The following is a 12,518-nucleotide window of genomic DNA, read 5'->3' on the forward strand; positions in this document are numbered from 1 at the left end:
AACTAACAAAAGACAGGACACACCCAAATGTTTCAAATCCTGATCAAAACAAAAGACAGGACACACCCAAATGTTTCAAATCCTGATCAAAACAAAAGACAGGACACACCCAAATCCTGATCAAACTGTTTAACATACTGAGACAGAATATTGAGTGTATCACCCAATATTCTGTTTACATAACTATTACCTTACAAGCATCAAAGGGCAGTTTGGCTCGGCCCCCCTGTGTTTTTTTCATCACCTCGTCTCCAAACCAAATTGTATAAAATGCCTATGTGTCTTCTTCCAACCTGTGCCCTTCCATAGACTACGCTGTATTCTGTGAAACTGGTGCCATTTGTGGCCACAAATAAATGCACAAAGACAACTCTGTCTCTATCACCATGTATTTGATTTTATATACATCTCTCCAGAGTAAAGCAGGAAAACTTCCACAACACTACATACTTTAAGGCAAGTTCTCGAATAAATGAAAATAATCTTTTTTTAAAGGTTATTTTCTGCAGAAGGTTTTAGCTCATCTGGCTATGCAGTGACAGAGGCCAATATTACACTTTGTCTTGTTCTAATAGATTTTAAAATCCACAAATTTGGGTTTCTCCGTCAGAGCAATATAAAATGTATCATTATACTTAAGGTAAGATATTTGACTACATTAAAGCTAGTGTAGGTAATGTATATTTTATAATATAATCATTTTGTTGTATTTGTTGAAATACTATTTATATCCCAACAACAGTCAATAAATCAAATGCTCTGACAAAATAAACGACTGTAATAAGTCTGTCAAAGGCTAACCAACCCGTCTACCTACCTGCGCACACTGTGCCCGTGCACTAATTGCTCGTAACTGGAGTCTTCCACGAGCGGCTAGCTTGACAGCTGTGAGTACTAACAATTTTCTTTCTTTAGTTCATAATGATATGTTTACGTTCATAATGATATATTTGGGGGCTTGGCGTTGGAGGGAGGCGACAGGCTAACAGTGTTGCCAACTTTCTCACTAGATTTAGAGACTTTTGGAGCTAGTGCTGCTAGCACTTTCAAGAGTTGGCAACATTGGACTGGGTTTTTCAGTTGAATAGTTTTAAAAATGAGATTACTCTTGCTGGCTTTTCACAATGTTACCTACCCAAGCTCTAATATTAGTATCACTACGAGACTGAAACTGCAACTATGTCAGTGGCACTTTTGGTGCAGCGGTGCTCTAAATACTAACATTAACACTCTCACAATAGCAATGTGAGATTAGTATGTTAGCATTCTAACATAACCTAAATAGCACTAACTGTCTGATGGGATGTCATTAGCTTTGAAGATATTTGATGATAAACCAAAGTGTTGGGCCTGTGATGATGTGGCTAGATGAAAATGTGAAGTTCACAATACATGTCTGCATCAAATACAGTCTATGGTAATCTTTCCAGGAGATGTTGATATTTCACTAAAAGCCAAAAATGTCAACCTGCTAGCAGTAAAGGAAGTCAGTGGATCACCAGTAAGTAGGATTCATCCTCTGGGGAGCATGAATGTCTAAATAAAATCATATTTCACTGTTAGTGGAACAACCAACCGAATGACCATCATTGTCATGCATGTGACATTGACACATGGCTAAAATAGATTTACTGCTTTAGCTGATGTTTGGGCAATTGTATTGATATAGTTATGGTACATTTTATTGCCCGTCATGAAGCAGACTTGGATGTTTGGAGATTAGATGCCTTTATCATAGGCAGACAGAAATCTTCCTCCATAACACAGCTCTTGTCCTGCCGCTCTTTCATTGGTGATTAAAATTGCACTCCAGTGTGTCATCGGACACGGATCTCTAACTTGTGTACAAGAAAATACGACCATATAAAGTAATGAACAAATATATTTATTCAATTCCAGTTTATTAAATAAAATTATATTTTTTAAATCAAGTTAAATGTAAAAGTGGCCATTATATGACGCGTGATCAAAGAGTTAATAATAGTTGATTTTTTCCATACTAATGGCAAAACATTGCTTTCACAACAGCTGATATATCTTCAAAACTGTGTCCACACATGTTGTTAAAAAAAAACACTGCACTACTGTGCAATGCAAAGCTTACCGCACCTAGATCCTGAGAATCATAAAAATTTAAATAATAGTACCAATGGCTAAGTGCTCAGTTTGGCTTAATGATACATTTTATTATTCTTTGGTAATCTCTGCAAAATGTTCAAGTTAAATATTCAGATCATCAGTGAAATACGTTTTTAGCGAGGATTAAAATTAAGACCTGTCTAAGCCTCATCAGGAAAGGCAGGAACACTGGCAAGAGCTGAGATGAGCCTCTCGAACACACTGATGCCTTTCAGGAAGACTTGCTCGTTCAGGTACTCGTTGTGATCGTGGAGCAGGATTGGCGTCCGGTTCATTGGGGAAAAGCCGATAGCAGGGATACCCACCTAGGTTCAGCAAACAAACCGGGTTTACATTACCGAGCACAGAATTAAAAAGGAGTGGAAACGTTTTCGCCCAACAATGTCAAATGTCATGGTAAATTCCTGAATAAAAATGTCAAGACTTTTTTTCCTTATTGTCCCTTCTATCATATCCAGTTCCTATACTCACCGCTCGGATAAAACGGCTATCCGTGGCAGCTGGAAATATCTCCTTTTCCAGAGTTATGTTCCTACAGTGGAGATATTGACATGGTTTTCATGACACAAGGACAGTCCTACAATTATCTGGATAAACATTTACAAAACATATCCTAAAAGTGCTACAGCCTATGTTACACCATAAGGTCCTACACACATTTTCAGTAGAATACATAGTAAAGGAAAAAATCAGATGCTGAGACGAGTAACTGTAGACAGGAAGGACAATGCCGTTCTTTCTAAACAACAGAAGAGGATTGTGGGAGCTGTGTGAATATTTGCAGTTAAGGTGTGAAACCACATGGAGCAAATGCATGCACAAATGGTTGTGCAAGCAAAAATAAAGGATGCGAAAATATTATTTAATGATCGACTAAAACAGTAGACAAAGAATGCATTCTTTTGAAATATAGGTGTTTGATTACTCATCTACTATAAACATATGTAACGTTTCTGTTAGACTGTAACATTACTCAGCAAGCCTCAACAGAAAATGCGCGCACACACGCGCACGCACACACACACACACACACACACACACACACACACACACACACACACACACACACACACACACACACACACACACACACACACACACACACACACACACACAAGGTGTAGATTGCCTAATTGAGGTTAAAGTTGTCACAATATATTGTAGCTTTTACTTATTTTTAAAATCGAGTGGATAATATCAATAGAAAGTTGTGTTTGTAAGTTCCTTGCACAACATCCAACACCTGCATTCATGCAAAAGAAAAGGTGAGAGCATATACAGATGATGCATTAGTGTGTACAGTGTACTCACATTGCCTTGCAGGCTGCACTGAAGGCGTTCCACCACGGATCATTCTCCGCTGTAGAAGTCAAGTTCTGGTTCATATGTTTCTGTAATGGTTGGCAGCTAATTTAATCTCTTTGACAAAAGGAACAAAGCAACAGCACTTTTATAATTTTTTGTAAGTGCACTAACCTGAGCAAATTCGTACGTGACATCCTCTCCTGCTTCTTTACACCACTCTTTGATCTGCCTTTCAAACTCCTGGTAGGATGATAAGAATAATCATTCAGAGGTTAACATTGAGCTGGAGGTCATTTCATCCTGACATCTGCCTGACTACATGAGTCACAAAGACAAACTCTAATCAAATAAACGTTATCTATATAGCACAGCACACACAAAAGGAAAACAAAGACAAACAAACAATAGACGAAGAGAAGAAAAATCAGAGTGGTGATAAATAATGATTATTATTATTATTATTATTATTATTATTATTATTATATAATAATAATAATAATAATAATAATAATAATAATAATAATAAAAGAAGCATCTTCACACAGAGTCCACAGTGACAACACAGACCTACAGAGACTTCTAGAGAAATATCTGAGCTGCTTAAGTTGAGGATAATGAATGAGTGTGTTTTAAGATGACTCCTGAAGATCTCAATAGTGGAAGAGAATTGGATGGTGGACTGAAACACCATCTCGACACACATTCCCAATCATACAAACATGCAAGTGTACACACCTGTAGATTCACTGTCGGTGGTATTCTTAGGTCAAAGCTGACGTCCATTTCAGCTGGGATGACGTTGTAGGCCACGCCTCCTTTGACCATGGTCATATTGACTGTGGTGACATCACCGAGCGTGAAACACTCACTCGTATTTAGCCTGAAATACACACAGGGTAATACATTTATAAAAAAGAATTGCAACACTGAAAATGAACTTGACTTTTAAATCAAAGAAATCTTCATCTTTTACTTTGTTCCAAAGAACTAATTAGCAACTGTTGCCGCTCATATTCATTTAGGTCTCTGGGACACAAACACAACACATGATGCCTGATTAGCGTTTATTTTAAATGACCAGGAACCAGATTCATGAAATGTATTACAATTTCTTTACACGCCCATGATTTCGTTATTATTCCCATGAAAGTTTCCAGGAGACAATTATGTGATATGGTATTAATTACAGGGAGTATAGAAGCAACGTTCTAAAACTGGTATTTTAGTTTTAGATTGTAGTTGTGTTCAGGCAGCTTCCAGGAAAGACTAACTATTAATAAAATGAAAGCCCCCCTTAAAAGCTTGCATAATAATTACAAGTTAAATTGGAGGAACCACCCACAAACTGTTTACAGCCCTTAAGAGATGCTTTTAGCAAAGAGAGAGGACTTTCATACTGAGACTTTATGTAGGAAATCAAGCCTTAAAGTTCAACTTTAGAATAACGGATTAAAAGATAAAACATGTCTTTCCATATACATTATGTAATAAATCAAGATGTAAACAGTTCTCGCTCACCTGTGTTTCTCCTTCTCTCTGAAGTCCAGGAAGGAGTTTATGACTTGGCGCTGACAAGGATAAGGAAGTATGGTCACTGACACTGTCCTTCTCAGTCCTTGTAACGATGATTAAATGTTAAGATAATGATCAGAATTCAGGATTAAACAGTTTTGTTAACTGGTTGATTGACAGTTACCAGTTTCTCAGCAGCCGTGTTCTCCACAAACCTTGACCCATGACCTGGATTTCCTGGGCAGTGGATTGTAATCCCTGGAAAGAAGAAGTCATTCTGGTTGATTCAAGATCGACTTTATCATCCTTTAAAAATCCTGGAATCTGATAAAAACGAAAGTCTTTTACTGTATGGAGTTTATACTCACACCAGGGATTTCTCTCTCCATAAAACACAGTAAAGGCCTCGCCAGGGTTCGCCAGACCTACAGATAACATGCAGACACATAAAACACTTTTAATATTTAACATTAGTCTAGTATCTTCACCACAGGTGGTTTTATTAACCTCCACAAGCTGCAGCGACTGTATTTCAGCACACATTTCCCTTGTTGGATTCAAGATCAATAAGGGTAATATGGCACAGTGGGTAACACAACATTTAAATATTTGGTTGTCAGACTTTCACCCCACACATCTGACTGTGAACATCAGATAAAAGACTTGCACTTGTCTCAAACACCACTATGCAGACAGGTTTTATTTTGGACTCAGTAAACATTAGTCCAGGGAGAGACATTAAATACATTTACCAAATTACTGATATTATTTCTCGCATACCTAAATCTATTCCTATAGCAAATTTCAATAATTTGTGTCAAATATATCTAATTTAAAGATTAACCTTCCAACAGACAGTAAAGTCTTTACCAGGCCTGTAATTAATTAGGACAAACATCACAAATGACCTCTCACAACAGAAAACTGAATTTTCCGTGGTTGTGGAATAAACTCAACTGAACCCAGTTTTAACTTATTAAGTAACTGAGAGACCTTCAGTGTTCAGGTGTTCGCTTATTCATTTTTAAAAAGAAGATGTTATGTTAACTGTTATTCGTTTACCTTCATCAAGAGCAAAGCCAATGTTTAATTTTTTGAACACCGGATGCGTCACAAATGTTTCCATTCCCTTGTGACCTCCAACCTCTTCATCTGAAAAGAAAGAAAAAATATTAATTTTAGTTGTTATTGTCATATTTTCATTTGCCAAAACACTCGTACTTAGATAACGTAAGAGATAGTTTGATTTCTGCTAAACATGTGGTAGTTTTGAGGGTTAATCAGTCTAATCAGGCAAACTAAGTGAAAACACCTGTGTGGGTGGACCACAGGTGTGTAGATGCTTCAACAGCAAACTATAAATAAAAGGAGGGAAGCGCTCAGATATCTTACCAGGAACAAACATTAAGTGCACAGTGCGTATCAGTTTCCGTCCCTCTGCCTTCAGTCTTCGGACTGCCTGGATGTACCTGCAAAGAACAAAAGAAAACACGGCAGAGTTATGACAGAAATAACAAATGCAGCCTGAACTGACAGTATGCAGGTTGAGTGAGTGGGTTACACAGGTGTTTCTCATAGAACATAATTCAAAGTGAAGATCACAACAACACTAGAAACTACAAATCCTGTTTAATAAAACAAGTTATCAAGGCACTTTATACCCACTGTATAGTTACACATTTCATGTCCTGTGATCCCCGGGCATAAATGTTGCCCTCTGCATCTTTGAAAGCACTGAAAGCATCGTATTTCCAATGATCCTGGAGAAGAGATTGATATCAAATCTATTTTTGTTATGTCTATTACAGATAATAACAGGATTGTAACGCCATGAACATAGACAGACGCCATACCTGGAAAACAGGTACAACATCTGTGTGGGAATTCAGTAAGATGGACTTGAGAGTCGGGTTCTTCCCTTCCCATGTCATGATCGACACAACTCTGCCTGGACAAACCTACAGGGAGAGGGGAATGGCAGATAAGGCCCACTGTTTCCTTTCAGAGGAGTATTACTCATTTCGGTACTGTATTTACAGCATGTACACTAATGTACACTACATGAATGATACGATCATCACAGACACACACCTCAATCTTTCTCATAGGTAGCTCAAGCTCATCCGCTATTCTGTCCAGGAACCGAAGAGCTGCATCTATAAGTGAATAAACAGAAAGCATAACACTCTAATACTTGTGTAAAACCACTTTGAACAGTAGACAGTCATAATTATTGCGGCTGCTAGTTGTGGTAGTTAAGTTTGACTTCGGTGAAAGCTGGATTTTCATTCTTGGTTTCCAAAAACCAAGAATGAAAATCCAGCTTTATCCATTTTTTAGCCACTTTCAGGTCAGTGTGGGGAGGCAACAGGGTGAGAAAAGTATCCATTACCTTTACCCAGCCACTCTCCTTATTCCCACTCCTAAGGGATCCCAAATGCTGCCAGGCCAACTGTCCTTCCAGTCTGAAAGGTCCTAAAAATTAAGCTGAACCAACCCAAATGGCTAAGGTCTATTAAGAGAAGGTCAGCTTGATTATATCAAAAGTTACGATTATTTTGGTCAATATTGAGATCACGATTATTTAACACGATTACTCATCGTCTTTGGAAACACCATGAATTTGTCCTTTTAAAACAGTGGATTTTCATGAACTTAAAATATAAAATCAAGTGAAAAACAAATAAAAATAAAAGATAAATAATAAATATATATAGATTTAAATAAATAATGTAAAAATAAATCAAATTCAAATAAATTAGATCATAATAGGTAAGTACGTGTACGTTAGTGCACTTCCACAACCTACTGAAAACTCCTTTTTTGGAAACTATCGTCAGCATATTGCAGTCAGTAACGTGCGTTGGATTTATAACACAAAACAAAACGAGAGCAACATTGTGAAACGGAATGAGTCTCTAATCGTTTAATCTCGATTAGCTTGTTTTCATAAAAGTTGGAAACCAAATCAGTAGTCTATAATAAAATTTGATTAACTACCCAGCCCTAATTAAGAGTAAGGCCAAACTTCCTGCCAACAAATCAGCTGCCAATATGTGCATCAATCCTATTGTTTTGGTGTGGGCCACAATTTATTTGTTTTGTTTGACCAGTGAAGTGAGAGCCTTGCTCAACACCTCAGATTTATTTTGAAGACGGTCGGCTAGCTTCACACATAACTGGAAGAATTTAATGTCTAACTGGCATAGATAAGAATTGGACTTTGATAAATCATAGAACATGTGATGGTACAAGTGATACACGCAAATACATTTCACACTGGAAAGAGAAAATATACTTTTAAACGCATCTACACAAACAAAATAAAATCTATGTGTGTAAAGTGATATGATGAATATTTGAAATAAAACATAAAAATACTGTTAACTGGAAGGTGACACTGTTAACCAACAGCCGTTTTGACTCGGATTACCAACAAACAAGTTAAATTAATGCCAAAAGATCCAACTGTGACATTTCCAAAAGGCATTGTTTGACGGCAGTGTCTTGTGATGAAGGTGTCTCACCATAGTCAGGTTCAGGGTGGACAGTTTTGAGACGGAGGTACTCTCTGAACAGACTCACAGAGAGATCCTCTCCCTCAGGAGAGCTCTGTCTGCCTCCAACACCTGGACCATCTTTGTCAGGCAGCATGGTGTAATTGATTTACTCTGTAGACACACAGATAAAACCATTACAAAAACACACAATACGTTACAATCAAACATAATGACCAACATGCCAGGATCGAGTGAAAAAGATCTAATCATTGTATTTTATCTGGCAGAGTAAACCCAAAGAGCTAGCTCCAGTTATAGCTGCTGTCTACCAGGGCCAGCAGCCTGACACATTAACGTTAGCTGTCGTTACCTGCTTAAAGCTGCGACGATTACCAGTTTTAAGCTAAAATAGCTAACTAGCATTGTAGCTAATTCATTTGTTATTCTTTCTTTACATTAGTTGTAGAAGAAGCTAGGCTGCGGGTTGACCGTTATGTTCTTACGTCAACTGACAGCTGACAGCTGACAGTAAACAGGGATTACAGTAACTGCAAACCACTCGGTCATTGATTATTTTAGTGGAGTACTGACAGTACTCACCCTGTACGGTCAACTTGCTGTCAACTTGCTGGTCTAAGCAGCGTCCAGCGTCGGTTTCAGTTGATCGCTGCTGACTGCGCCCGTTCCTGCCCTTCAAAATAAAAGACCTGTCGCAGGGATGAAATTACTTGTATAATAACTGAGCGCTAAGAAATGTATGTATTGCCAACTACATGGCCAACATGTACAGTGCATTGGAAAGACAGCATTGAGATATGTTGCCCCATTTGCCTTGTCTTGATTAATTACACAGACAGATATGGACAAAGCAATTAAAACATTTGGTTAGAGGTTCTAATGATTGGTGAGACAGTTTTACTATAATATTCTTGTATGTATATCTCCTTTTTATACCCTCCCCCAAGGATATTAAGAAAGCATATAATCATTTGTTATAATTTGTCATGCTGTTGTCTGTATGTATGTATGTATATAAAAAAATTTCTCTGTACCCGGATATCACTTGTAAATGAAATCTCGATCTCAATGTAACTTCCTGATTAAATAAAGTATATATAGTTAAAGCAGCGAAGAGGCTCAGCCCCATCTGATGATCCATCTCCAACATGGCTCCATCTATTCTACTCCACCTGCTTCTCACACGATGGAGCCAAAATTGCCTCCAGTGGGGCCAACAAGACACTCAATATATCAAAGCACACATGCTCCTTTGAGTGTGTGTGTGTGTGCGCATTTTCTGTTGAGCCTTGCTGAGTAATGTTACAGTCTAACAGAAACGTTACATATGTTTATAGTAGATGAGTAATCAAACACCTATATTTCAAAAGAATACATTCTTTGTCTACTGTTTTAGTCGATCATTAAATAATATTTTCGCATCCTTTATTTTTGCTTGCACAACCATTTGTGCATGCATTTGCTCCATGTGGTTTCACACCTTAACTGCAAATATTCACACAGCTCCCACAATCCTCTTCTGTTGTTTAGAAAGAACGGCATTGTCCTTCCTGTCTACAGTTACTCGTCTCAGCATCTGATTTTTTCCTTTACTATGTATTCTACTGAAAATGTGTGTAGGACCTTATGGTCTAACGTAGGCTGTAGCACTTTTAGGATATGTTTTGTAAATGTTTATCCAGATAATGTCCTTGTGTCATGAAAACCATGTCAATATCTCCACTGTAGGAACATAACTCTGGAAAAGGAGATATTTCCAGCTGCCACGGATAGCCGTTTTATCCGAGCGGTGAGTATAGGAACTGGATATGATAGAAGGGACAATAAGGAAAAAAAGTCTTGACATTTTTATTCAGGAATTTACCATGACATTTGACATTGTTGGGCGAAAACGTTTCCACTCCTTTTTAATTCTGTGCTCGGTAATGTAAACCCGGTTTGTTTGCTGAACCTAGGTGGGTATCCCTGCTATCGGCTTTTCCCCAATGAACCGGACGCCAATCCTGCTCCACGATCACAACGAGTACCTGAACGAGCAAGTCTTCCTGAAAGGCATCAGTGTGTTCGAGAGGCTCATCTCAGCTCTTGCCAGTGTTCCTGCCTTTCCTGATGAGGCTTAGACAGGTCTTAATTTTAATCCTCGCTAAAAACGTATTTCACTGATGATCTGAATATTTAACTTGAACATTTTGCAGAGATTACCAAAGAATAATAAAATGTATCATTAAGCCAAACTGAGCACTTAGCCATTGGTACTATTATTTAAATTTTTTATGATTCTCAGGATCTAGGTGCGGTAAGCTTTGCATTGCACAGTAGTGCAGTGTTTTTTTTTTAACAACATGTGTGGACACAGTTTTGAAGATATATCAGCTGTTGTGAAAGCAATGTTTTGCCATTAGTATGGAAAAAATCAACTATTATTAACTCTTTGATCACGCGTCATATAATGGCCACTTTTACATTTAACTTGATTTAAAAAATATAATTTTATTTAATAAACTGGAATTGAATAAATATATTTGTTCATTACTTTATATGGTCGTATTTTCTTGTACACAAGTTAGAGATCCGTGTCCGATGACACACTGGAGTGCAATTTTAATCACCAATGAAAGAGCGGCAGGACAAGAGCTGTGTTATGGAGGAAGATTTCTGTCTGCCTATGATAAAGGCATCTAATCTCCAAACATCCAAGTCTGCTTCATGACGGGCAATAAAATGTACCATAACTATATCAATAAAATTGCCCAAACATCAGCTAAAGCAGTAAATCTATTTTAGCCATGTGTCAATGTCACATGCATGACAATGATGGTCATTCGGTTGGTTGTTCCACTAACAGTGAAATATGATTTTATTTAGACATTCATGCTCCCCAGAGGATGAATCCTACTTACTGGTGATCCACTGACTTCCTTTACTGCTAGCAGGTTGACATTTTTGGCTTTTAGTGAAATATCAACATCTCCTGGAAAGATTACCATAGACTGTATTTGATGCAGACATGTATTGTGAACTTCACATTTTCATCTAGCCACATCATCACAGGCCCAACACTTTGGTTTATCATCAAATATCTTCAAAGCTAATGACATCCCATCAGACAGTTAGTGCTATTTAGGTTATGTTAGAATGCTAACATACTAATCTCACATTGCTATTGTGAGAGTGTTAATGTTAGTATTTAGAGCACCGCTGCGCCAAAAGTGCCACTGACATAGTTGCAGTTTCAGTCTCGTAGTGATACTAATATTAGAGCTTGGGTAGGTAACATTGTGAAAAGCCAGCAAGAGTAATCTCATTTTTAAAACTATTCAACTGAAAAACCCAGTCCAATGTTGCCAACTCTTGAAAGTGCTAGCAGCACTAGCTCCAAAAGTCTCTAAATCTAGTGAGAAAGTTGGCAACACTGTTAGCCTGTCGCCTCCCTCCAACGCCAAGCCCCCAAATATATCATTATGAACGTAAACATATCATTATGAACTAAAGAAAGAAAATTGTTAGTACTCACAGCTGTCAAGCTAGCCGTTCGTGGAAGACTCCAGTTACGAGCAATTAGTGCACGGGCACAGTGTGCGCAGGTAGGTAGACTGGTTGGTTAGCCTTTGACAGACTTATTACAGTCGTTTCTTTTGTCAGAGCATTTGATTTATTGACTGTTGTTGGGATATAAATAGTATTTCAACAAATACAACAAAATGATTATATTATAAAATATACATTACCTACACTAGCTTTAATGTAGTCAAATATCTTACCTTAAGTATAATGATACATTTTATATTGCTCTGACGGAGAAACCCAAATTTGTGGATTTTAAAATCTATTAGAACAAGACAAAGTGTAATATTGGCCTCTGTCACTGCATAGCCAGATGAGCTAAAACCTTATGCAGAAAATAACCTCTGTGTGTGTGTGTGTGTGTGTGTGTGTGTGTGTGTGTGTGTGTGTGTGTGTGTGTGTGTGTGTGTGTGTGTGTGTGTGATAAAATCATGAAGGGCAAATAGTTTCCATGGAGACCAAATACTGGAAAATATGGAG

At 37.7% G+C, this 12,518-nt stretch overlaps 1 protein-coding gene and 1 long non-coding RNA gene across 3 annotated transcripts; one reads left to right on the forward strand and one right to left on the reverse strand.

The window, feature by feature from the left end:
- Window positions 1–1,869: 1,869 nt before the first annotated feature.
- On the reverse strand, window positions 1,870–9,163 carry LOC115008844 (aminoacylase-1-like). 2 transcript variants are annotated; one of them, XM_029432697.1, is made up of 15 exons: window positions 9,057–9,163; window positions 8,484–8,627; window positions 7,048–7,112; window positions 6,810–6,914; window positions 6,622–6,716; window positions 6,349–6,425; window positions 6,019–6,108; window positions 5,325–5,381; window positions 5,141–5,214; window positions 4,963–5,012; window positions 4,180–4,324; window positions 3,616–3,684; window positions 3,451–3,530; window positions 2,611–2,671; window positions 1,870–2,444 (listed from the first exon to the last, which is right to left on the reverse strand). In XM_029432697.1, exons 2-15 carry the CDS (start codon window positions 8,608–8,610, stop codon window positions 2,280–2,282), a joined length of 1,260 nt encoding a protein of 419 aa, XP_029288557.1. In that variant the 5' UTR covers window positions 8,611–8,627; window positions 9,057–9,163; the 3' UTR covers window positions 1,870–2,279. The 2 variants fall into 2 exon arrangements, with proteins under 2 accessions (XP_029288557.1, XP_029288558.1); XM_029432698.1 differs by lacking the exon at window positions 9,057–9,163 and adding an exon at window positions 8,827–8,940.
- Window positions 9,164–10,164: 1,001 nt separating this feature from the next.
- Window positions 10,165–11,006, forward strand: LOC115008845 (uncharacterized). Its single transcript, XR_003832347.1, has 2 exons — window positions 10,165–10,263; window positions 10,430–11,006. It is a non-coding gene; the product is annotated as an uncharacterized LOC115008845 (long non-coding RNA).
- The last annotated feature ends 1,512 nt before the right edge of the window (window positions 11,007–12,518 follow it).

The sequence above is a fragment of the Cottoperca gobio genome, chromosome 5 (assembly GCF_900634415.1).
Source record: "Cottoperca gobio chromosome 5, fCotGob3.1, whole genome shotgun sequence".
Lineage (NCBI taxonomy): Eukaryota > Metazoa > Chordata > Actinopteri > Perciformes > Bovichtidae > Cottoperca > Cottoperca gobio.

Coding starts and splice junctions, on each gene's coding strand:
- LOC115008844 (XM_029432697.1), bottom strand. CDS start 8,610: ATGCTGCCTGACAAAGATGGTCCAGGTGTTGGAGGCAGACAGAGCTCT. Junction 6,717..6,809: donor ATGTTGTACCTGTTTTCCAG/GTATGGCGTCTG, acceptor TCTCTTCTCCAG/GATCATTGGAAATACGATGC. Junction 5,013..5,140: donor ACACGGCTGCTGAGAAACTG/GTAACTGTCAAT, acceptor TATCCTTGTCAG/CGCCAAGTCATAAACTCCTT.